Source organism: Acanthopagrus latus, chromosome 24, assembly GCF_904848185.1.
Source record: "Acanthopagrus latus isolate v.2019 chromosome 24, fAcaLat1.1, whole genome shotgun sequence".
Taxonomy (NCBI): domain Eukaryota; kingdom Metazoa; phylum Chordata; class Actinopteri; order Spariformes; family Sparidae; genus Acanthopagrus; species Acanthopagrus latus.
This window is the reverse complement of record NC_051062.1, coordinates 2,402,449-2,428,562: the sequence shown is the minus strand read 5'-3', so window position 1 is coordinate 2,428,562 and position 26,114 is coordinate 2,402,449. Positions and strand designations below refer to the sequence as shown.

General features: G+C 45.2%; 1 protein-coding gene across 23 annotated transcripts in view; it reads right to left on the bottom strand.

Moving 5' to 3' along the window:
- Positions 1–23,972, bottom strand: part of LOC119015172 (protein FAM184A-like) — a 60,396-nt gene extending 36,424 nt beyond the window's left edge. For 22 of the 23 annotated variants that reach the window (XM_037090879.1, XM_037090873.1, XM_037090872.1 and 19 more), the window contains exons 1-14: positions 23,607–23,771; positions 15,838–15,915; positions 14,351–14,485; positions 14,027–14,125; positions 12,274–12,480; positions 11,625–11,798; positions 11,008–11,169; positions 10,162–10,297; positions 9,242–9,423; positions 8,973–9,158; positions 5,486–5,608; positions 5,231–5,392; positions 1,492–1,613; positions 1,245–1,395 (exon numbers count right to left, since the gene is read on the bottom strand). In XM_037090879.1, coding sequence (XP_036946774.1) covers positions 1,245–1,395; positions 1,492–1,613; positions 5,231–5,392; positions 5,486–5,608; positions 8,973–9,158; positions 9,242–9,423; positions 10,162–10,297; positions 11,008–11,169; positions 11,625–11,798; positions 12,274–12,480; positions 14,027–14,125; positions 14,351–14,485; positions 15,838–15,915; positions 23,607–23,771 — 2,082 coding nt within the window. Of the gene's footprint in view, positions 1–1,244; positions 1,396–1,491; positions 1,614–5,230; positions 5,393–5,485; positions 5,609–8,972; positions 9,159–9,241; positions 9,424–10,161; positions 10,298–11,007; positions 11,170–11,624; positions 11,799–12,273; positions 12,481–14,026; positions 14,126–14,350; positions 14,486–15,837; positions 15,916–23,606 lie in introns of all 23 variants that reach the window. The other variant, XM_037090871.1, reaches the window with a different exon arrangement.
- Between the last annotated feature and the right edge of the window lie 2,142 nt (positions 23,973–26,114).

The following is a 26,114-nucleotide window of genomic DNA, read 5'->3' as shown; positions in this document are numbered from 1 at the left end:
GTCAAGCTGGCTTTGGTGTTTGTTGGCGCCGGCTTGTCAGGAAGTGTTAATCTGAGGCCACCGGTGTCCTGGCAAAATCAGGACGAGCCTCTTTTGACGTCTTTGGTTGTGACTCGCCGAGCTCTGAATTACCCAGAGGCAGTATGCTCGGCACGGACGGCTGTGCGAGTGTAGGTCGACAAACGCCTGAGCTCCCAGCCAGCGTTTCCAATTTGGACCGGAGCCGGTTACACTTTACTCCAGCAATCAAGAGACATAGGAGAACTGAAACTATTCATTCTAACTGCTGTTCATATCCACATATACACAGAGTGCGTGTATATATAAACTGCTGACATATGTATATGTACAGCATAAGTGTGTGTGAGCGCTTTGGGTACAAACTCATTAAAAACAGAAGCTTTTGTTTTCTGCTCCGAGCGAAGAACACAGACACCGGACCGAAATAGCTCAAGCTGAGAAGTGAAATCCTTTTCAGGCCAATTTGTTGTGTGTGTGTGTGTGTGTGTGTGTGTGTGAGACTGATGTGAAATGTAAAGCAGGTGAACTGGCTGTTAATCACCCTCACACACACACACACAGTCAGAGGCAGCTGACTGTGAGAGCTGTTGAGAGAGCGTGTGAGATGGTGGCCTATCTCTCCTTGGACACACTGGATTTTTTCCGCTGCAGGCTTTCTCCAGGCCTTCACGTCGAGCGGAGCCGTCAATCAGAGTGATTCCCAAAGTGGGTGCGGGTGGGGTGGGGTCAGGGTTGGGGTGCCCTTACTTCTATCAAAAGCCAGGGAACGGATAAAAGTTGCTTTCAAGTACAGTGATCCTGCCTTAAAATGGAAATTTTCAAACGTGTTTCGGAGGCTTCTCCTCAGCGAGAGGAAGACACTCTGCAGTAAACATTAAATAATCCTATTTTACACTCAGGGCAGCTTACTGTCAGTCAGTGGGATGAATTTGTGGGTCAAGAAGAAGAAGAAGACTAATTTATGCTCTATGTTTGACACATAAGGATACAGATGGAGCCTTCTGTTCTTATTCGTTGTTCATATTTCTGCACGTTTTCTCAAAGCGTACGGATCAACGGAGCAGTGCCTCTGGTAGTCGTGGGGGGGCAATGTCACAGAGTAGTAGATAGTTTAAGCAAGACACGACTGGAGAGGAAGAAGTTTTAAAAATGGCTACCGAACAGAACCCACGCTGCAGCCTTCACAGTGTGTGTGTGTGTGTGAGAGAGTCTGTGTGTGTTACCTGTTCCAGCAGGTCCTCCACCTTCCTCTGCCAGCCCTCCCTCGCTGCCATCATCTCCAGTTCCTTCTGCTGCGAGACCTGAGTCAGCGCCGCCTGTTTGTCCGCTTCGTAGTCCTCGCTCAGCTCCTCCTTCAGCAGACGCACCTCCTCCCTGCAGACACACACGGGTGGAGCTCGGTCAGAATGACATTTGTGTATCCAATCTGAGAATCTGCGACGAGCATGAGTGACAGTGAGGGTCTGTTACCGCAGTGCATCCCTCCACTTCTGGTCCAGGTCGTCGGCCATCTTGTCCATCTTCTGCTTCTCCTCTGTCCTGATGGACATCACTCTGGCTTCATGCTGCTGTCTCTGCGTCTCTATCTCCTCCTGCGAACACACAAAAGTGCACGCGTTATGACAAAAGCGAGGGTTAGGCCGATCACTGCATCCTGAATAACAACATGCGAGGCTCCTAAAAGTAAGTAAAAAATCTCCAGATGCAGCTCTTCAACGGCAGAGCGGTGGATGAGTCACAGTGCCCACCTCCACGTGTATTTATAACGCCGCGGCTACAGGGCATGTTTGATGAGCTGGCTCGCAGGCAGAGAGAAGCTAAACTCGAGCAGGTCAGCTGTTTGAGCTCCTGAAGAGGCTCCAGGGTTTTACCTGCCGCTGATGGCCTCATTAGAGCGGCGGGAAGCTCTTCTCTTCAGCTCTGAGGTGATGAAATTCAGGCTTTTAGAGTTTTGTGTGAACTGGTGCTTTAAGTACCAGAGGTAAAAGCACCTGTGATGGACAGTAAGTGCTATTAAATGTGACATTATCAGACTGTTCAGTGCAGGACTTGGGTAGCTTTCCACCACTGTTTAATAGTAAGTACAGTTCCGATGCTGTAAATAGCAGAGCATTATATTTCAACACAACGTATCCTGTACAGTATGCTGTATAGCCTCAAACAGATACATTACATCATAATGATGTATCTTTGAAACTGCTGTGTCTAGAGAAAAAAACATATATTAGAACATGTTTCCTCTTTCTTTCACTCGCTTTCAGCCACTTCCGTCCACAGTGGCTGCCAGAAACACTTAAAACTTCCATGCAGCCCACTTCAGTTTGGACTATTTCCTCCCTTGAATGAACTTCTTTGGCTGGTTTCAGTGTCAGCAGTGAGCGACTCTTGGGTTCGTGCCCTGCTAAACAACATCTGTCTGTGTTCACAGTGGCGCGGGGGCTCAGCTGGCTCGGTGCTGGTGCCTCTCCTGCGACCGGCTCACAGCGTAGACGCGATACAGCCCTTTTTTTTACGGGCTAAATCCGCTCTTTTTATAGAACATGAGCCCTGGTGGGAAAGAAAAGAGCAGCACTCTAATGACCACTCCTCCCTCTGTCCTCCATCCCTCTTTTATTGGATGATTTTTATTCGCTCGTTCATGTTTCAGCCTCAGTTCATCCGCTCCATTTGATTTATCTTATTATTTTACTCCTCGCTAATCATCTTGAATAATAATATCATGAAAAAAACAACCAGTCCTCTTTCCATTCTCCTTTTATAGATGCTCACACACAGCAGCAGCAGCAGCAGCAGCGGCAGGGCTCTTTTCACACGCAGGACCACTCAATTCATAATAGCCTCATCATCATTATCTCACAGCTGGCCTTCAGTTAAGTCTCATTTCCTGCTTTCAGAGCGCTCTGCCCCTCTCCTTCCTTCCTCTCTATCGTCCTCACTGCCTCTACGGAGGGAACTGGTTACACTTTCTGAAACACAGGCCCGAAGAGGGAAACATCTGACTGGTCGCACATCCTAATCCAGTGAGTTGATGGATCACCTGTGAGTCGAATTAAAGTTGCCAAGTCTCTGAGAGCCCACACACGCTAAACTGACAACCACGCATTTGCGACAAAAGGCTCAGGACGGCAGATGTACAGGCGGAGAATTGTGAATACTACAGTGACAGAGCCTCAATAGGCTTTCCTTTCTTTTCATGATGCTCGTCTCCTGCACTGATTCCCTGAGCTGAACAGTCAGACTGATTGCTCTCACCAAGGCTCCGCCACTGATCCAACAAGCCCAACTGGCTGGAAAGCCAACAAACAAGGGCCGACTACAGACTCAAGACCAAGAATTGTACTATGTAACTCTGTAAGGTGAGACACCTTTGATTCATCAGGTCCAGCAGGTAAAACTTCTCATTACAAACTGAAAAATTAGCCTCTTCTGCTCTGATGAAACACTTTGTTTCAATCACTTTGGTGACATGATGGAAGTCTGCAGACTGAAACATGTGAGATAAATGACGTGAGTGCTGGCGACAGTGTTAAATCAGGTAAAGTTCAAACAGGCTGGGAGGACAGGAACCCTCTGTGACTCATCAGAAGAGTGCGACTGTAGCTCAGAGCCCAGCTGCCTTCTGTACAGTGCTTAGTGTCCTCACGTGTAGTGACTCAGCAGGTTACTCTCCGCTCAGACTCTCAGTATATTCAGGGCTGCCTTTTTACTCTTTATCCTGCAAAATGAAGGTGAACAGAGAGGTCAAGCAGATGATGGCTCATGACAAGGTCAGTGGCCCTGCAGTTTACTCTCCACACTGGCAGGAATAAAAACATTATGTAGAGTACAGAACTCAAATTTGTGGACTCGACTGGTTTATGCTCTTCTGCTGGGTCAAGTCATATCATCTCTGCACTTCAGATAACAGCTGTGACGCAAGTCTCAAGCAAGCAAGACAGACTCCATGCTCAAAAATGAGGATCGATCACAAGGAAAGTCCAAGGCTCTCTCTTTTGAACGTAGGAAACGCCTGTATTGTCACGGCACGGACCTTAACGACAAACACTGCTGAGTTTCAGCATCGAGCGTTCATCAGGGAGTCAAACCATCAGAGGTGCCGCTTTTCTCAAAATCTACGACTGGATCCCACTTCGGATTTTAAGGCCAGGATTCGTTTTCGACTATCAGTTTAAACATTTTGTTCAGCCCTGATGACTCTGCCATTGTTAGACTATCACATCTAGAAACATAAAGATTAACAGATCGTTGGTTTTACATCCTGACAAACTCTTCTTTAAAAAGATAGGGGTATTTTACAGCAACAGTTCGCAGTTTGGGGTTAGACAAGTTCGAACGATGTTCACCAAAAAGTCCAGAGTTTAACTACAAACACCAACCTTCAGTGATTCAACAACACACAACAAAAGATAGAAATTCAGTTTGTTACAAGATTCAGTTTCTCAAATTTGTCCAGAGTCAACCCTCTTCGAAAACTAATCAGTAAAGGATCTCTTAAAAAATGACTGAATAAATGAACAAATGTCAGAGTTTCCTCTGGTACCATTCAGCTGATCTTCTTCACACAGGGGAATAGCCTTGAAGTGACGCTGCAGGCTAATGATAATCTAGCTGCAGACTGACTCTAAGCTAGTTGCAGACTAATGCTTAACTAGCTGCAGGCTAATCCTAAATTCACCTCAGTCTATTTCTATTTTAGAATGAAAATCACAACACACCTCTCATTTACTGGTGGAGGTAGTACAGACATACATAAGTGGCTGAGCACCGTCTTTAATGGCAGCTCCATGTGTTGAAAACAAGCAGGAATCTCCTTGTGTTGTTTGATGCTAAAACATTATTGATTTCATCAGTGCTGTTTTTTGGTTGTTGACCTTCATTGTGACATTTCATTTGAACACTTTATTTTATTGGTCAGTCATTTCAGAATCACTTCCTAATGATGTCTGAAACATTTCCTGGAGAGAACGGTGGTTGTGCGTTCAAGTACAGACAGTGTTCAACTGCTACACCCAAGAGTCTCAAGTCTGAATGTGAACTGTGAATGTTGCCTGCAGGCAGCGTACCAGTCAGCCAAAATAGAGGATAAAGTTTCCAATTATAAATAAATCATGATATAAACATGAATATTTCCTTGGGTTCAGAACATTCCAATAGTCCCTATAAGAAAGATAGGATGTTGTTGTTTCTATAATTCCAATTTGATCCTCACCTGCAGGTCTGTGAGCAGGTTGCTGGTCTCTCGGACTCTGGATCTTGTTGCATCCAGTTCGATCTTGAGTTTCTCCTGAGTTTCCCTCAGACAGCTGATCTGTGTCTGAGCTGAGCTCAGGTTCTGCTCCCCCTCCCTCACCAGTTCCTGGAGATGGGACACCTGGAGAGATCAGCAGAGAGTTAAACACATCATCATCATCATCATCATATCAGCAGAGGACTGGTGATTCAGGAGTGACGTGTCGCATTGTACCTCCTGGTTGGCCATGTTAAGCTTGGCCGAGAGCTCCTCTTTCAAGTTGTCGAGCTGCTGCTGAAGGCGGTCGCGCTGCTCCTCCAACGACAGTCGCTTAATCTCAAACTCCTGACTCATTTTCTGGAGGGGAGAAGGAGGAGGAAATAAAGAATGAGAGGAGATGCGAAGGCGAGTGAGAAGAAGTGGACGGGCAAGGAGAAAAGATCGGAGATGGAGGAAGATCGTCAGTGTTGGGAACAACCGTGAAATCAGAGATTTATTCAAACAAGAATAACACAAATGTTTATCTTTGAGAAGAGAAATGATCAATACATGTGTCTACTGTGGAGGGTTAGCAGCTCATTCTTCTCCTTTTCTACAGAATTCATTCTGAAATACCCTCAGAGTCTAATCTCTTAAAAAGGAGGGAGTTAAGCAGCCACTGTAAATCCCATTTGTGCTGTAATATGGAGCCGTGGCAGTTGTTGAGAGAGGAGCCCGGCTACAGAATGAAGACAGGCACGTGAGGTGTCAGTTCAACTTAAAAGGCCATCTCATCAAACCAACCGTTTCCCATAATCCCTCTCACCACAGCGCCAAATCTTGTCTGGGCAGCTCTCAACTTCTCTGGTGAAAAACTCTTTCCTTCCTCTGTTTCCTGCTGTTATGGTTTCTGACAAACAAGCATCACTATACTATAAAAAAAATTATAAAGCTATAAACTATTTTAAAAAAATAGCTGAGATTGAGCCGAGAAAAGCCGCTCTGTAACCAGGAAGTACACCCTCAAGCTAGTAACCTTTACGAACATGTGCACTTTTCAATTCTCGTCTTTGCCTTTGGTGCGTAGCTCATGAAGAGATTTGATAAAGATCAGGAGGACGGGTTGGGTGGTCGGTGACAAAGGTGAGTTCTTTTAGTAACCTGTTAACTTGTGATGCAAACATAAAAAGAATGTCATCGGGAGCATGTTAGGGTTCAGTATCTTGCTCAAGGATGCTTGGACATGCAGCCAGGGGATTCTAACCAGTAACCTTCCCTTTACTGGGCGATCCGCTCCAACCACCTGAGCTACAGCCGCCCCAGCATCTAATCAGAACAAGTGCTGAAGGGAAAGAAAAGGAAAAGTAACAGCAGATGTAGTTCAACACCGGAAAATAAGAAAAAAAACAGCTTTCCTGGTTAAAATGACCTTCTAGGCCATTCAAATATAGATTTCTGAGTTTATGAGGTGCCCTTGAAGGCACCATGACGTCCATGTCAACATGACCTGCTTGGCTGAGGATCTGAAGACTACAGTATAGCTAATTTTGTACAAACATTTCCATCCTGAGTGAATCTGATCTTGGCGAGGGTTAATTTTGGATTTTGGACAAGCCCCTACACCGATGACTGAATCCACCTCCATCCAAAACAGTGCACTGAGCTGCAGATGATTAGATGTGTGACATCCCAGCCTCTGTTCGCCTCTGGCCTTAAGTAGTCCACTGAATTATAAATGAATACAGACCAGCGCAATTTGTGGAATTAGTCCTTTCAATGCCTCGTTCCAGAAACTCGTTAGTATCTCGCTGACACTAAAGCACAATGTAGGAAAGATGAAGAGGATAAAATGACCAGTATTGTCTGGTCTTAACGTCTCTGTCCTCCTCTTCCTCCCTCATTTCCTCCACAAGAAACAGACATTAATCTAAAGATGATGAGGCACAGCAGCTCCGCTTACATAATGTTTCCTTTTTCATCATTTCTCTCTCTCTCTCTCTCTCCATCCCTTCCCTCCACCGCTCCGTCTTTGAGGGAATCTATGAACACACACCCACATGTTCACACACACACACACACACACACACACACACACACACACACACACACACACACACTCACCACTCTCACTTGGCTTGGAGGCAGGATTTAATGTCAATGAAAATCAACCAATTAGCAGTCAGCTTCAAAAAGCATTGGAAGCGCGAGCCCGAGAGGGGGAGAAAGAGGGGAACGTTACGAAAGAGGACGACATATGGGGAGAGACAGAGAGAGAGAGGGAGAGAGAGAGAGAGACAGCTCCAAATTATTTAAAACTCAGAGAGTGTGTAATCATTTGAGAGGCAGGAGAGATGTCTTCATGTGAGAGGAGAAAGTGATAATCCGCACTCTTTCACAAAGGGAGTTGTTGTTCCTGTGTGGCGGCTGTCTGCCTCCGGGCGGCAGAGTGTGTCGGACGCTTCATGTTGACTGAGTGCAGGTGGAGCCAAGCGAGCAGAATAAATCAGGTGTAATGCGCTGTGAGGACAACAGCGATCCATTACGCCGCCGACCGATCGGGCGTCCACTGCCATCTGATCCTTCAGTGCCGTCGTCGCGCAGGCCCGGCGACCGCCGAGACATGATTCACTGCCGCCTTCGAGTTTATCACGAGGAGTGGTGTTGTCATCGTGCATCATCAGCCCTGCACGGGGCTGACAGCAGGTCACACACATATTTACAGCTCTGTCTGTGTTTACTTACGGCTCACAAAGGGATCATGCGACTGTTCACTACACATCTGATTGGATCTGACATGGTCTCACTCTCCTGGTGGCTTTAGCTTTTCTCTGTTGTCATGTTGAATCCCCGTATGTTGGTATTTATCCATGTCAAGTGTGGAAGCTTTGTGTAAAACTATTAAAATGAGTGGCGTCGGCCCAATCAGGTGCAGCCAGGGAGTGTTGACACGTTGACAAAACAACCCTGATGATGTCACAGTGATGTCAGGGGTATCTTTTTTTAACAAAATGGCTATTGGGGGGATATCTCTATCTGCGCTACACTGATCGGGACCATTGTTCATTTGAAAGCTCTTAGCAGTGTCTACGTGGTGTTCGCGCGGCTCCCACAGCAGTTTACAGCGGCGCGAGTAACAGCGAAGCCCTCCTCTCCTGTTTATTCATTCACGCTGTTATGAATTAATTGGACCTGCGTAATGTGATGCAATGCTGCTGCTCCTTTGGCAAACGGGGACATTTGTATTCCTTTCACGCAACTCCTTTCTTTGAACTCCGAGACAGAGGAGAGAAAAAGAAAGAAAAAAAAGAATGTGCAGAGGAGAGAACGAAGGCGCGGAGGGAAACACGGCGCAGCGCTGTTGTTTCCACGTCTTAATGTTGACCTAATTAAACGTGTGCAGCCGGTTGAGGGAGCTGCTCATTTCTTAGAGATGCATATTTTTTAAATGGCTGAGGCCGCTCGCTCTGAGGCGGGAACTTAATTATGATGCCGCTGCCTTAAACAGATACAAAACCCTGCGAGCTGCGTGTGTCGGAACATCCCTCACTTACAATAATGGCCTTTCATGTTTTACCACCAGGGGGGCCTTATGGAAGGCTCATAATAATAGAATAAAGGGTCAAAAACAATTGCTATTGAAGACTATGAGATGCAGTTAAAAACCACCTTGAGGTTCGGAGTACTGTCTACTGATACATTTCCCATACTTCTTCAGAATCAGTGTGTGGGGATCTTAACTCACTGTCATGAGGAGTTTCTTCTCCTCCTGCTTCTCCTGCTGGGCCTCCTCCGTCATGACCTGGTGCTTCTCCTCCATCTCCTCCAGCGCCCTGACCTGCGCCTCCCTGAAGCGAAGCATCTCCTCCTCATAGTGACCTCTGAGCCTGGAGAGCTCCTTCTCGTAACCCTGGTGCTCCTCGCGCAGTGACTGAGGAGGAGAGACAACAAGGACTTCAGACTGTCCGCGAGCTGCTCTGACCCCTCACACTGGACTGAAGTGTTCCCCAGTACCTGTTCTAGTTTGAGCACTTGCTGTTTGTGCTGCTCGTTGGCCACCTGGCTCTGGTTGAGCAGCGCCTCCCTCTCCTCCTCCAGCCTGCTGATCTTCTCCTTCAGCCGGTTCTGCTCCTGGTCCAGGTTCCGGATGGTCGCCTCATGTGACATCTGGGTGGCCTGCAAGGAGCCGATCTGACCTGGGGACAGTCAGATTCAAATCAACAGTTCAGTCAATGAGGCGCCACAGCGAGCACTCAGAGCAGTTCTGAATACAACTGATTGGGGTATTGACGTCACTGATATTTCGCTGCTCTGTTTCATCAACACATGCTGCAGCTGCTCATCCCTCATTCACAGGCTCCCCTGAGGAAGACACCCCGCTCAGAAAACTGTCAGAGGACTGGTGAACGGGAGAGGAGAGAGGAGAAGGAGTGCGGCGTGTTTCGGACTGAAATTAAGTGGGAAGAAAAGAGCAGATGTGCCAAGAAGAGAAAGTCGTCGCAGGAGAGATTACATGACAAGTGTTCCTCTCTTGAATGGATTAGAAAATGTTTAATCCGGAGGTGTCAAGTGGAATCAAAACTCTACTCCAAACAAACACCTTTACTTGAGGCGATTCTGATTGTGCTCTTATTCTGATGAGGCTCCATGTAGATGCCTTAAAGCGGAAGGCGTCTTAAGATCTTGTATGGATGTGAGGGGAAACATGTTTAGGGCTGGAGGATGAAGTCAGCAGTCGACACTACATTACACCAGCACCCAACAGTAGAGGAGGTTGACTTACTGCAAATGTTTTGTTTTAATGTGGTAGGTGGTGGGTGAGAATTCGTCATGATAGACATAAGAACATGAGAATAAGCTTTGAGCTGGACAGGTAACACGTGTGTGCACAGCAGCATACTATGCAGCAGCGACTGATAAGAAGCCCGTCTCACTGGCTTTATGGAGGATCTCAGTTGCCTGCTGCTGGACTCGTTCTCTGCTGCCCTCCAGTTCGTACTCGGTGTCCTTCAGCTGCATCACCCAGATCTCTCCGTCCTGGATGGCTTCTTCCAGCTGCTTGTGCAGGTTCTGCAACACGCACACACAGAAAGCACACACTGTACTCACAAACCAGCAATTAAAATGTTTGAGCATTTTAAAAGCCAACCATCTCTCCCACCACAGCCTAGAGTCACAGACACACACCCAGCTTTTCAGACTCTATAGATGTGCCTGCAGGAGCTGAAGTGCACACTACTTTAGATTTTCCACCGCTCCAAGATCTTAAAAAAAAAACATTTTAGTCTTTGTATTCTGCTGCAGCTGTTTTCCATCTAATTTAGCCCACTTTCCTACCCAAATTGAACCCAGAGCAACTCTCAGATTGTTGTTGCTATGCTGGAACGAGCACAGCTGAGAAAGATTTTCATGTGGTAACAAACAAGGGCCTCACAAGTTATGGTCAAATATCATACTGTGAATATTTTTGACAGATTATGTGATTGAGATATGATTCAAGATGTGCACCACAAGTTTTCATTGTCACAGAAAAAAACTATCAATACTAGAATGACACTCAGTAGAGCGCATACCTCCCCAAGCCCGACAGTGCCCTTGAATGAAGTCCTATTTTTACTCCCTGTGCAGTGCCATTCAAGCTCTAATTAAAATCCTGATGAAACGATGATTTGTTGGCATCTGTATCAAAAGAACATGTTTTCTAATATCTGGAGAATTTCTATTTTGCTGACCTGTGCAGCGCTGTCAGCAACAAATCATTGTTGCACACACACACAAACCTTGATAGTTCCCTCTGCGTTGGCCAGCGACGTCTGCAGTCTGTTGGTCTTGTCCCGGTTCTCTCGGGCCTCCTCCTGTGCTTTCTGCAGCTCGCTCCTCAGCTTGGACAGCGAGCGCTGCAGCGCTGCTTCCTGAGCCTGGAACTCCTTACGCAGCTCAACCTTCACATGAGAAGAGAATCAGAGATGTCAACACACAAAATATGAACACAAAACCATGTTTGGCACCAGCCAGTCGGCTCTGATTAAAGTTCTGATAAACCCATGGGATGGTATCTGTCCCCCGCCAGACGGCAGATATATTTCACTCAGCAGTCTGTGGAGATCCAAGCGGAGCTAAAAGAGCCTCAATATAAGACTTAACAGTCACATGCTGATTTTATAAACAGTGTATGAAGACATTTCATCTGCAATAGAAATATTTCCTGAGTGTCTTCATCAGTATTCTGCTTACTGTGATGTTATTTCTTGGAGTGTTTTCAAATGCTCAAGATGCCCACAACTAGAAAAACTAGAGTCAAAATTACAAAACACACAATGACCGACTGTGTCTGCAGTCCGACAAGTGGAGACGTGAAGGATGTGAAACGTTCTGTGCGTCAGTGCTGTGGGTTTACCTCGGTCCTCTTCCAGGCCAGCAGGTTCTCGGTGGTGAGCTGGTGTGTTCTCCTCATGGCCTCCAGCTCCCTCTCGTAGCACTCCTGAGCCTTGGCCAGCTTAGCCTCGTAGTCCTCCACCAGGCGGACCTTATCCTTTGATAGCTCCTCCACCCGCTCCATCAAGGCCTCCACCTACACACAAACACAGACACATGAAGGACAACAATGTTTTTCTTTTCCTGAAGGTTTGAATGTGAGTCATAGTGAACGCAAGCTTTTTGGTAAGTTTTTGAAATGAAACCATCCACTGCACTATATTATCATAATCTATATTTTTAAAGGTTAGTCTTTAATAATTTGTTGTATTAGATAGTTAGCAGTAGAGAGGGGAGAAAAAATGAGAATAAAAGAAGAAGATGACATGCAACAGAAGTCCATGGTTATACTCAATACATCTGCAGACTTTAGAGTAGACTCTAAACTGCACCAACTAAACAACTTATGTTTTTTCAGTTTTCATGCTCGGAACACCTACAAAGCCTCCAAAACAGCAATTACTCCAACAAGTAACTTGCCGCATGAACTCTGCACTATAACATGCTTCAGTCCAGCAGTTCTGGCCTCCAACAGAACGTCTGCCTCCCTTCCTCTCTCACTCTTAGCCCACCTCTTGTCTATGGAGCTCGGCCAGTTTCTCCTGGTCTTCGGTGGAGGAGGCGCTCTGGTTCTGCTGGTTGTTGAGGAGTTCCTCCACCTCCTGCCGGTGGCTGGCCCTCAGCTCCTCCAGCGCTCGCCGCTTCTCCGCCTCAAACTGGGCCTGTGCCTGGCTGAACGCCCGCAGCTTCTCCTCAAAATCCCGACGCATCTCCTCCACCTATTGGAACCACCAGACATATTCTGTTCCGTCTCAGTCATCCCAGCCAAGTCTGTGCCTGTGCCAAGCTAAACGCTAACAGGGTCTCTTAAAATCTCCCTAAGATAATAAAAGATGTGCACATTTTGGAGTTCAATTATGCTGTCGGTAAACGTATTGGTATTTACTCTCAGTGCCCAAAGAGATGCTCGCAGCTGCTCTCCACCTTAGTGGGGTTAGGGTTAGAGTTCCCCAACAGCACAGGACTTCGAAGCTTCGGTGATGATTATCAAATTACCAAAAATTCAAAGTTCTGACGTCAGGTCAGGGGTTGTGGGGAGGGGGGTTCTTGCCCAACATATTATTAACCTATAAACCTGGTTTATACTAAGGTTTCAGACATACTAAAAAACCTCACATAACAATTTAGCAATAAACAGATCTCTTTGGTCCTGAAGTTTGTCAGTGACTGATTATATGTGAATCAGTACTTATTTACTTATTACTAATTCTGTATCCTTAAAAGTACTGAGTTCAGCCTGCAAAGCTAGCTGTGTGAGAGGCGAGCTTTGATGCTCCCTCGACGGTTTTTGTGTGCTCTGGATTTGCACCTAATTAAACCTCATAGAGGTTCATTCTCTCGTTCCTTATTCCCGTCCTGTGCTTTTCTCCCTATACAGCCTCTATACGCTCTTCCTGTCCAATACTGGTTTGGATGTTGATTACCGTGGCAGCCGTAGATGCTTCGAAGCTCGAAGCATTTGGGGCAGCCCCACACCTCGTCTTGTTGGACTGTGTCATCGGAGGACGTGACAGACGTGAGGTAGAAAAAATATACAAACATGTAAAATGGGATGTGATGTCATGTGATGCAGAGAGCCGAGGGCGTCTCGCTGGCCGAGCTGGAGGCGGACAGCGCGAAGGCAGAGAGGGAGACGGGAGTCAGACCGACGCTAACGTACACCAACATCACATGTGAACACACCTCAGCTGTGCTATACACACTGCCAGCAGACTCTACAGAAGCAGGCGGACATGGTCTCGTGTCATGTGATGGTATGATGTGATACATGTCATCATGTTTGATATTCAGATACCCTGCATCTCTTTACATTCTGGATTGGTTTTACTTCAACTTTACAGAATAATTTTAGAAACAGCTCATGAGTTTAAATATTACTGTCCTATTTATGACTATAAGATATAGCACAGTCATTGGTGTCAAGTTTTTTTGTCTTTTCTTTGCTGTTTTTGCTGTATTGTTATTCCTCTTGTTTGTGTCTTTGTTTTGTGTGATGTCACTAATCCTTGAAAAGCTAAATTACAGAAAACAGAAGCAATTAAATAAGAACAGATAAGAGTATCGATAAAGAACTGAACTAATAAGAGAATAATAGCATCAGTATCAATAACATCCTGATGATACACCCCTATTTAGTGGTAGTCTTCCATACAATATCTTGGAAAACATTGATAAACGAAAGCATTTTCGATACCATGCTACAATTGCGGTGTGAGTGTAAGTACGTGTGTGTGTGTGTGTGTGTGTGTGTGTGTAAAGGCTTACCTCTCGGCTCATAGAGACCACTCTCTGCGTGTGCTGGGCCTCGGTGCAGAGCTGGGAGTCCTCCATTCTCTGTCTGTACATCTCAAACTCTGCTAAAGCCTGACGGTCACAAAACATCACAGCAGCCGCGGCACATTATTTCACAGAGACATGTTAAGTTCATGCAGACACCGCTACATTGCATGCCAAGCTCTTGGGTTAAGTTAATTTAAGGCTGTGGCAGAATGACAGAAGAAAGAAGATGTCTCTACAGTGTGCAAACATTTCCACTAAACATGTCCACTCTAAACAAGCGCCTCATGGCGCCCAGCAGCATTCAGTGACCTGTCTCTTCATGTGTTCGTGGAGCTCCACAGATTCTTCCAGACTGGCCAGCCGCCGCCTCAGGTCCGCCTCGTCCGCCATTTTGCTCTTGTACTGCATGATCTTGTCTCTGGTTTCTGTCACAATGTGTTGGACCTAAACACGTGGGAGAAAATAAAAAGGCTCGTAATCTCCAAAGCTGCAGAACTTATTTAATGCGGGGCCTATTTTGTTCAATGGAAAACATGAGAGAGGATGTCTCAGACCCACACACAGAGTAGGTGGAAGTAAGTACGTGGAGAATATGTGGAAGTAGGAGCAGGCGCAACACTGCTGCCTCCAACACACGCGGCTTTATAAAACACTAATTAAATCAACAGCATTCAAACCAGGTTCAACAACAAGACTTAAAGTGTCCCGTCAGAGGAGATCAGAAGATTTGAACCAGTCCAGGAGATCTACTCTATAAAGCATTAAAGCATTTTAAACAGCTGCTCCTGATACGATTCCTTATGTTCAGTGTTGAAAGCAGTCAGGGCTGAGCAGTGACTGACAACTGGATTATGGAGTGGACAGTCGACAAGCTTCTCTACAGAGGAAACTGCCACTGTCAAATAAGAAGTAGCACCTTGGGCTGCAGACATACTGTACAGCAGCTCAAATATGCTGCTGACAGTTTATAGGAACAGTGCAACTTTTGGGGATTCTTTTTTTGTTTTACAATGAACTGAACAGTTTGTTACCACTCTCATGCCTGTGTTTTAAAGTTCTGTTTTAAAGTGTGCTACAGGCTTCAGCATCGTGACAAGTTTCCTGTCAGAACAGACAATAAGGGAGGGACTTGTCACAGATACTGACTGGCATCCTTAGTAACCAGTAGCGCTGAATATGCATCAAGCCCTCTGGCGTGGAGCTACTGGTTTGCCAACTCTGGCTAGCTACATTTAGCAGGAATTAGCTTTACCAGTTACTTTTAGCAACGAAGCTACCTGTACCTGCCCATCAGGAAACTCCATATATCACACCAGAACTGTATATGAACAAGCTTCGGTCTTTCTTGGAGGCTGCGTAAAGCAATATAGTCTCTGGTTTGGCAGGCGTCTTGCAGCCAGCACCTTCGTGCAGCTGCAAAGTGAGTGATCAGATAAAGGGGCAGAGCTCCACTCCAAATGACACTATTCTGATATGATTTGGGAGAGATCTGCAGTTATGTGGGAGTCCATCCCCCGGAATATGCCACAATCGTATGAGCGGCGGGGACGCTGCAGTACTGACGTTGCTCGCTGCAGGTGGGCGGCAGACAGCTAAAACACGGTCAGTCTTGACACTAAAATTGCAGTGTGACACAGGATTGCCTGCTGCCTCTCTCCTCCCACTGCAGCACGCTGTCAGGCTGGGAACCATCTCCAGTTCTCCACTGATACTAACACAAGACATGATGACAATGATCCACGTGCCACTGTCACACACATAACAGGTGTCTGGTCTTGGTGTGTTTGTGTCCATACCTCGTCCTCGTGGGCTTCTTTCAGAGACTCGATTTCCTCCTCGTGTTCGTCATTCTTGGTGTTGAGAGCGTAAATGACCTGCAGGCGGGAGGAGAACGGAATATAAAGTACTTATCAACCCGTTTCAACATCAGATCGATAGTTCTACAGGGAAGAGTAAAGCCGAGTTCTGCATACAGACAGCGACAAAATCAATTCCACTAACACCCGAGAGGAGCCGATAGACTGAGAAGATTTTCTCACTCTGATTAAAGGCACTTTTATGCACAGACTGAGCAATAACATACATTCACCAAACAAACTGAGCCAAGATTAGACCATACACACATCCGTAATAGTTCTCTAAATGCATGATTCTGATTCAGATCATTGTATTAATATCCCGACAACTGTCCCTTACATTTTCAAACCTTTTTTTAATACAATTTTTTACATCAACGGCTTGACTTTTTCCTGGTGTGTTTATTCCAGGTTCTCGTCGGACGAATCTAAACAAGATTCACCAAAAATAAGGGTTCCAGAGTTCAACAACAAATACCAGCCTCCATTGATTCAACCGCGCGCTGTCCAGAGTGAACCCTCTGCACAAACAAATCAATAAAGGATCTCTGAAATATAAACCAACAGCACTGACACTGTCAGAGTTTCCTTCAGCACCAGTCAGATAGAAATGAAAGCTCAGTCTGATCAATATTTGATCTAGTTTACATTTATTAGGCGCTGACCTCCGGCTGCAGCATTTATCACAGCAGCAAAATTAGAAAGTCAGCTGATGTACTGTAAAGAGCATAAATCCACATAAGAAGGAGGTCCAGGATGGATGGTAGGATAAGCGAACCACCAAGGTTCACTCTGCCTGTCACTGGCATGCTGCAACACTAATCTTTTCATCATGAAGATGTATTTGAAATCAGATGTGACAAATGTTTAAGCTTTGCCACAAAGACCTTCATCAAAACGGGATGTCTGTGGATGTTGTGATCTTCATCTGTTCACAGTTAAAACAACTAATGTCCCATAAGGTCTTCAGATACGGTCACCTGAGAGGCCTCTGCTGGCTGTGGTGCTCTCCACAAAGAAGTGGATAGCATCTTGTCATCAGAAACATGAGCAGGTTTTCTATGTGCTGGAGGTAAAATATATGCAGGAGCTTTAAAGAAAAAACAACCTTTAACTTCAGCAAATCGAAGCCCCCAGTGAGCAGCTAACATTCAGTCATGGTCAGCTGAATTACAGTACGGATGGCTTCAGAACAAGAAACTCCGCATTTCGCTCCACTTGCAGGTTTGCATTCGAAAAACACAGTATGTAAAAATAACAATAGTTGTGCTTAAATAACATGCATTGCCACAAACAGGTGTAATTGTCACAGTTCAATGTAGGACCCAAATACAGACACACAGAGGAAGACAGGTTCTGAACAAAGCGATGAGCCATGTCCAAAGACAGGCAAAGAAAAGTTCAAGGAAAAAAACAAAAGTACAAAATTGAGGATAAAACACAAGGAACAGATCAGGATCACAGGGAACAGGAGCACAGGAGGGAAAAGACACTTGGAACACGTTAAAAGACACCACAAAACCCAGGAAACACATGACATTTTAGGTGTCGAGCGTCCTTTTTTATCCAGCTTTTTAAACGCCCTCAAAGGCAACACAGCCTTTTTCAGCCTCTTTCAGTAAACTACTTGCCTCGATCTCTTTATGTTTGTGCAAGCGTTCCTGACATGTGTTACGTCACGGTTTCACGCAGGGCCGGGGGATGATTTGACACTGTCAGTGTTCAAATAACACCCTGAGGTAATCACGTCACACTGCCAGGTGGCTGTGGCTCAGGGGTAGAGCCAGTGTTTTGTTATCGGAATGTGGCTGGTTCGATTCCCCTGGTCTGCATGTCAAAGTGACCTCGGGCAAGAAACTGATGCCCAAACTGCTCCTGATGTGCTGGTCGGCACTTTACATGGCAGCCACCACCATCAGTGTGTGTGAATGTGTGTGTGAATTACTGTCAGTCGCTAAATGTGTCTGCTAAATGTCATACAAATTAATGATTCCTGATGTACAGTGAAAACATCAAACAGCTCACTCCACTGAGAAATATATGCAGCTTTTATCCAGATACTGTGCCTTTAAACCAATTGTCAGGAAGTTGTGATGTCACAACTGCACAGGCACCGCCCCCAGCACGGCTGTGGTTGCCAAAACTACAATGGAGCTGATGTGGGAACACAGTGGGCGGTGCCTGCTCAGGCTTGTGACAGCCGACCAATCGGAGCAGACTGATGTTTTTGAAACAGTGTTAAGACAGAGGCTGAATAGAGGTGCCACACCAGTGGACAGTATGAGGGAAACTATGTGAACATTAAAGCATGAGACCTCTAGAGATCAGCTTTAGCCCAGTACAATCACCAAATAATTTCATGGAGGATACTGACAGTCACTAGCTGGATGTGTGTATTTCCCAGTGTTACCTCCACAGTGTGTCTTCTTCCAGCTGAAAGAAGTCAGAGTGAGGGGGATGTATCCCTCCTGTTCTCCTTGAGTGTGAGCCTTTGATTCCCAGCAGAGTCAGCCATGGAAATGTTCTTTCAATTATCATGATTATTTTAATGATGCCGCTGTGCCGGCTGCTTTCATCTCTCTCTCTCTCCTCTGCCTTGGCTTTCATTGAGTTATCTCTCCTTCTTTTTGTTCTTTATCTCTCCCCCCCCCCCTCCGTCCCCCAGGAATAAGGATACCTCACATGACTATTTGTGTCTCCAATCTAACAACAAAGCTCGTTCTCTATAAATAATCCCCCACACTGTTATGATTCTCTGTCTTCAAATGATTCTGATGCAAAAACAAGGTTCTGAATGTGCCTCCAAAACACCTGTAATATGAGAATATGAATTGTGAAAAAACAGATCTGTGCAGTAAAGAAAACTGATGGACTGAAGAACATAAGCCATAAATTGAGATGCATGAAGATTAATCGAGAATCATTGACAGGTGAATCCATGGTGTGGAGGGAGCTAAAACTTTACATCATCAACATCATCAGTACTGGCCTGGATTTCCATATGCGTGCATCCTTACTATGAAATCTTATCTATTCAAAATGTGCCACCATTGAGTTATTGAGCATGAATGTGCAAAGTTGTTACATCAATCTAGCCTAGATGTAATCCTGCTCACTGGGACAACGGCCGTCACACTTTCTATCATAGCATCACTACACCACATCACAACCTCAGCCTGCGAGAACAAGGACACACTGACCCTCTGCAGGGTTTCCCACACGCTCATTTCTTTGTGTCGGTCCAACATTAAGGCGGTCGATCTGGGCTTTTATTTTGGGAACCGACCTGCTTGACCAGGTGAAACACTCGGACCACTACAACCTGCAGGTCTTGCAACCAGAGAGAGTAGCTTAACTTTTCTCCAGGTTGACACTGTTGGCTTATCGTACAGAGTTTTTAAACGATGGATTAATATCAGTGTGAAGTGACAATTAATGTCTACTTTGCGTTGGGCTCTTTCATCTCTACTATCTCATAATTTCTGTAAAAAGACATTCCACGCAGAGCTGGTCTATTGCTGAACAGAGACGTAAACATTTGAGTCTGAAGAAGACTTGTATATGTATATCGAAGCGATCCTCTACAGTTTTGAATTTTTCCTGCGCAGAGAATTAGGAGGCTACTGCTCTCTCATGTCTATGCAGTGCCCTGTATTGTATAATCTGCACGGTGCAGTAGGAGAGGTACTGTTGATGTATCTACAATTCAAACTAACCTCACTAACCACACAATTTTGTACGCTGAGGTTTATTGTCGAACTGTTCACAAGTCCTGCCTCCATTATGTTCAAATCTCTGTGTTTGATAACCACATCTGAGGAAGAAATACATGCATGTGTTTATATTCAGTGTTAAGAAAAATACAGGCCCATAACGCAGTATCAGAATAATTTTGGTCTCCTACATCTGGATCGACATCAGCATCTAAAATTAGTGTTGGTCCGTCTCTGACAATGACTTTACAAAGTGATTTCATGAGGAGGTGACTCGACAGGTGAAACCGTGCAGACATCATGTGATAATCACAGTAATAACTCATGCTAGTGATAATATGAAGTAAATCTGTCAGGTGTGGAAGGAGGTGGTGAAATAAACCCCTTGGTAAGGCAGAAGCAGATTTATGATTGGACTGACACTAGCTGGTAAAACCTGTCCACCATTTCTGGTTGTGTTTCCATCCGCCTATTGACCTCTTAAATGTGCACTCATTAGACTGGGGTTTGGCGGCGCTCCACCACTAGAAAGGAGCCTGATTCAACAGCATGATTTAGCTGACTTCCCTTCTGTCTTTCTTTCTTTTAACAAAATAAAGTGTTAACGCGCCGAGATGTTGATTAAAGCTTTTCAATGTTTCTTCATGCTTTGTATGAGCCACTGAAGTCACTCTTTAAAATGATGTAACGCCGTGAAAGGCAAAAATCCATCGTGTCTTATTTCAATCTCTGCTGCTTCAGACCGATATTGTTACTGTACTGTCTGATCCTGACTGTACGTTTGTATTCTTTCTTGTTGCAGGCTGGTGTCAGAAAACTTGAGATCCATACATTCCTTCCATGCACAAATACAAGTGATACTAATGCTGTTGATATAGGGAAATACTGTGGGGCCCTCTTTGTGGATCTAATAAAAGATACTGTTGACCATGCTTTGCTCATGCAGAGGTTAGGTGTTTGGACTGTAATTCCTGTAACTGCTTCAAGGGCTAACAGTGTGTGACTACAGGAAATGATCCGTTTGATCCGTTTTTTTTTATCATTGTCTGGGGGGGTTCTGCAAGGTAACGTGACGCGACAGCCATTGGTTTCTGTTTGTGTGCCAAAACTCTAAATGGTCCACAGACTTGGAACATTTTACAACGTACATTTAAACTAGATATAGTTATACCTATAGGTCAGTTTAAGACTTTGATTTCAAACTACTCAGCATTTGAATGTAACTGTTTTTAGCTGTGGGCTGTCCTGTATCATTTATCTGTTTACACACCTTTGTTTTATTTGTTTTGTCAAGTTCATTTGCAGTTTCTTATCATATATTTGCACTTATTCTGTTTTTTATTTGTGCTATCTGCCTCAAAGATTTTCGATATTTGAATAAACGCTGACTGAATTAATGAAAAAAAAATTACAATAGTTGATTTTGTGGTTCAGAGTGTTTATGAGGAGTTCCTGAGGAAATTTCAGTTTATCAAGATATGTTCTGTCTATCGAGACATAGACTTAAAGTTGCTTAGTGTCCTCTCCCGTCCATTCTATATCTTACAATATATTTATCATTTTGTCATCTTGAGTATCCATACTGTCTTTTTTTTTTTTTTCTGTATGGTCTAGTATATCGTATACGTATTTCATTACTATGCGCCCTTGGTTTGGGTCCCTCCTCTGCTGCCCTTCCTGAAGGTAATCCATTGTTCCTTTCCTATAACAATGCTCTGCAAACAGATGGTGTTGTTTGTTGCCCAGGTCTTTGAGCCTCTAAATGAATTAAACTACTTGACTTGAAATGGTTTTGTCACCTTTTGGTATCACATGATGAATTGATGATTTGACAGAGTAATCAGATTAATCACAGTGGCATGACATCATGTTGGCTGGCTATGAAAAATGAAGCCACGCGACTTGAAATGTTGAAGTCAGACTGATTAAGCTCTTCACTAATAGTCAAACTGTCAGATGTGTTCCTTCACTCCTTGCTCCATTTTTATTTAAGAGGTGATGCGGGATGTTTTCTGCAAAATATTTTCAAACTAAGGAGGCTTCTCATGTGTCTAACACCCACAAAGCAGTCCTAATTTCTACCTGCTCTACCTCTAAACACTGCTGCATGACAGGTGTTAAAAGAAACAATGCATGAGCTGCAGTAGAGCCTCACACACACTTCACTGTACACAGAAAGTTCAAGTTGTCACCAGCAGTGGATGCAGAGTTAGTCGAACTCGGGAGCTTGTCCTTAGAGATTGATGTGAAACATCAGCTAAACGGTCAACATTTAGTCTATCCAAGAATGATCACGAAGCTGAACACAAAGGCCTTAATCTGCCTTAAATGTGTAAATAGTGAGAACATCTGGAGAGACCGCACACACAGGAAGTGCTCTGAGCTTGTAGGAGGCTGAGAGACAACAGCGGACAGTGAAACGCACTCTGAAAATCGATTTCCTCGACCGGGGAATTCGCGGACCTCTTCAGCGGGCGACCTGAGCCTGACCGCCACCACACCCATCCGCTACATCCGATCCTGCAAACAGGTCATGGCGAAAAACTGAACGCTGACTCTTCTCTTCCCTTCATCAAGACATCACAACGGACACAAGGAAATTGAGGTGGCGATGGAAAAACAATCTAACTATACACCACTGGCCTTCGTCGTTTAAACAGTAATCAGTAGAAAGAATACAGGAATGAAGGCTGAGGACACACAAGCTCCTGCGATGGAAAGACTTGCAAACACAACCAGCCTGTAGAAGTACACTCTGTCAGAATTAAGGAATTGCTGGAGTACACATTGCCTGAGCTCGGCCTCGTTGGGCATTTAACACGGTGAGAGTCCTGAAGTCATCCTCAACACTCCAGCATGAGCAAATATTTTTCTTCTGCAGCGTAAAGACACTACAGCTCACATTTTCCTCTCCAGCCATTGTGCTGTAAAACCTTTGTCACATGTGTAGGGTTGAGTTTCCCATCCAACCATCACCTGCTTATCCTGTTCTCGTGGGCACAGTGAGGAGCTGAAGCATTTCCCAGCATGCACTTGGGAACAAACACCGCTGATAGACTGTCTATCACGGGGCTGACGAGCACAGACGCCGATAAAGCTGATGTGGAGTTTGTTCTGAAGCACAGGAAATCCATGTAACCGCAAGAAGGACACAGAGGAGCCTCGGTGAACCTCACTGGACATTAGCTCCGCCGCCGTTGTCCCAACAATCTCCCCTCGACGGCAAGCCATTTTAATCAACCACTGAACTGCTGCGCTGTAATCCTGGATCTTCACGTTTCCAATCTATCTGCAGTGTGTGTGTGTGTGTGTGTGTGTATGCTGCACAGATTATTCTACTGTACACAGTGTCTAACTCGACTGGGATAATATCACCATGCCTGTTATGTAAAATCTCCTCTCCTCTCTGCTCTGGTTCCCCCCTCGATGGCAAAATCTGATGCATTTACACGCCATCCACCGGTCCTCTCAGACTCCCGAACACCGAGCTGCCACCTTAAATTTTCTACTACAGACCATCATAGTAGGCTACGCTGCTATCAGGTGGAGTACAAAGGAGCAGCACAGGCGGACCCCTGCATCCCTCCAGCATTACATAACTTCCCCGAGCCCTTTGGAGGCAAAGGCAGCCCTGTGATGGTACAAGACCAGGTTTAGGTGTTAATGTGTGGCATAGCACAGCAACACACTCCTCTGTGGTCCCTCATCACATCCAGTCTGCTCGCAGCTCTTTGCGCAGGCAGAGGAGTAACTACCACTGCCTATATAAGCATCTGATACACCAGGGTGACCTATGAACCCTGCTGGAGACAGGACAGTGAACGCCTCACACCTCCTGACCTGAAGCATCACACAGATACTCCTCAGCAGCATGTTGACGTCCTTCCTACAGCAGCACCGACACAACATCCAACCTGCTGTAATGACGGAGCCACCACACCTCCTCACTCACACTCACACACACACACACACACACACACACACACACACACACACCTTGGTCAGTTGTGCTATCTTCTTGCTCATCTTCAGGTGCAGGTCCTGAGTGTATTCCAGCGTCACACTCCCATCGAAGAACATAGTGGAGGTCGGGGATGGGGTGTACTTGGTGCTGGTGGTCGCGGTGCTGTACGCAGGCTGCCAGCCTGCCCCCGTCGCCATTTTCACGGGAATAAAAACACTCGACGCTTCACATTGAGATAAAATGGAGCGGGAGCTGCTGCGCGCTACATCCCCGCACCGCGGTGCCGCTGCTCCATGTTCGGTGTGAGCCGCGGAGGATGACGGGGGAGCGGGCGGGGGACAGCGCGAGACCGCACGCAACCGCGACGGGCGCGAGCGCCGGAGACGGCGAGAGGCGGAGACGCGCGCCAGATGCTCAGCCAATGGACGCGCGCGCAGATTCAATTACGCTTTAATGCAGCTTTCTATGAGCGGGCTCGAGCTCCGCTGGCTGCTGGGAGCTTTCACTGATGACGGACATGAGGGTGACACATAGCTGACATGATGGACATGAGGGTGACATATCAGAGAAGTCGGTGACATGAGGGTGACATGATTGTAATCTTCAGTTTTAGATGTAATGATGATGTAAATGAATAGTGATGCTGTGAGCTCCTGAAACGATACTTTATTATTATTTTTGTTATCATTTGTTTAAGGTCCAGTTATTATTATTATTATTATTATTATTATTATTATTATTATTATTATTATTATCAGTAATGGCAGTCACTCAGTCTGTAATAAGATAAAGCTTTAAGTGGACAAAAGTGAAAATACTGTGTGAGGATATAGTCTACAGCTGCTCATATAAAACACACTCACTTACAGTACTTAAGGTACGACACAGATGAATGTGGGGGACCGTGAACTGATAGGATGCACCTGCAGGCCTGGCTGTGGCCCTGTGGGGAGCTCCTCTCAGACCTCTCAGACCATTACGTCACCCCCGAGATGTTGAAGCTGTGACTGATCCCACACTGACATCTGCTGGTGATATCCGTGTACTGTAGAATAGTGATTAAAGGAACAGTTCATCCGATCTATAACAGGCATATAAAAATGAAGTGAGGTCATGCTGCATGTTGATGAATAAATCACTGGGCTAACTGAAGACATCTGGGTATTAATCTGCAATATCTTGAACCTTGTGGTAGGACTCTGTTTCCAAGGTTGCAAGGGCGTTTATTGATCCTATTTATGTCTCATGCTCTGTGATGAGAGCTGTGGACATCATGGAGGGCAAAGACATGTTTGCCTGTTTTGCTTATTTTAATTGGTCAGATCCTTTGGCATATACGTTCATTTCTTCTGGTACTGAATGTGAATTTTATCATGTAATCTAATCCTAATCTAATCTAAGGCCGAGCTGCTTGTGCACAGTTGAATAATGTCAGGACTGGCTGGTTCTCTGGACACTTGATTGTCTCTTTATGTAAATTATTTAGAAATCAAGAAATCAATCCAGCAGGAAGATCCAGGCACAAGCAAGCGATGACATGATCTTCAGAACTGTGTTATGTGATGATGAATTTGTATCTCTGAGAATGAGCATTTACAGAAGTTCATAAAGAAATGGTGATGTGCTATTAACAGTGGGAAACACACACATTTTAGAAATCACCATGACCGGCTGAGCACCCACATCAGTTCGGATCAGTGCTTTTAGAGCACACCACTTCACCCAGTATCTTGGCTTTGTCTTTAATTAAATGATATGAGATTGAAAGAAAAGCTCTGGCCGAGAGCGTTCATATCTGTGCTGAACTGAAATGAAATGGTGTCTAGACTTTATGATTCCATGGCAGGCTCAGTTTTATTATATGCTGCTGGACTGCAGGGTCTTAGGGATTCTCCGGAGAGTGTACTATTTATTTCTGATTCACATTATATTTTTAGGCGGAATTTGCAGTGTAATATGTACTTATTGACATGAAAAATAAAATACTTACTTATTTACTTATTTTAAGTGCTCCAAATGATATTTGGAGGAAACCTAAGCTCAGAAACGAAGATTTCTCCACTGAACCTGACTGAATGCTTAATTTAAAGAGAGGGTGGAGGTCCCTGTGTGATCAGGCTAAATCTGGAGCCCTACCACTGCAGATGGAAAGGTAATCCTGAGGAGCAGCGTATACGGGGATGAATTTCATCGTCTCGTCCTCTGCCATGTGTACAGGGAACCGAAACACCATCTGTTTGAAGAGATCGGAGAAAGAACCGTATTTATTTTGGTCGTCTGAATGCGATTCGTTTAACTGTAGAAACTCCAGTTAGATCTCAGAGAAGACACAGCTATGACTCGAGGCAGATCTGATTACTCTGCAAGGTTACCAACATATCATAATTTGAATACACCCCTTTTTAGACATTTACTTTATATTTCATTTTAAACATTCATCTCATTCAACTCATCTATTCTCTTTTTCATATTTTCTTATAATGTCTCTTTGCTGTGGCATTTCTGTCCAGAAGGAGGGGCTGTAACATAGCCTCGTATTC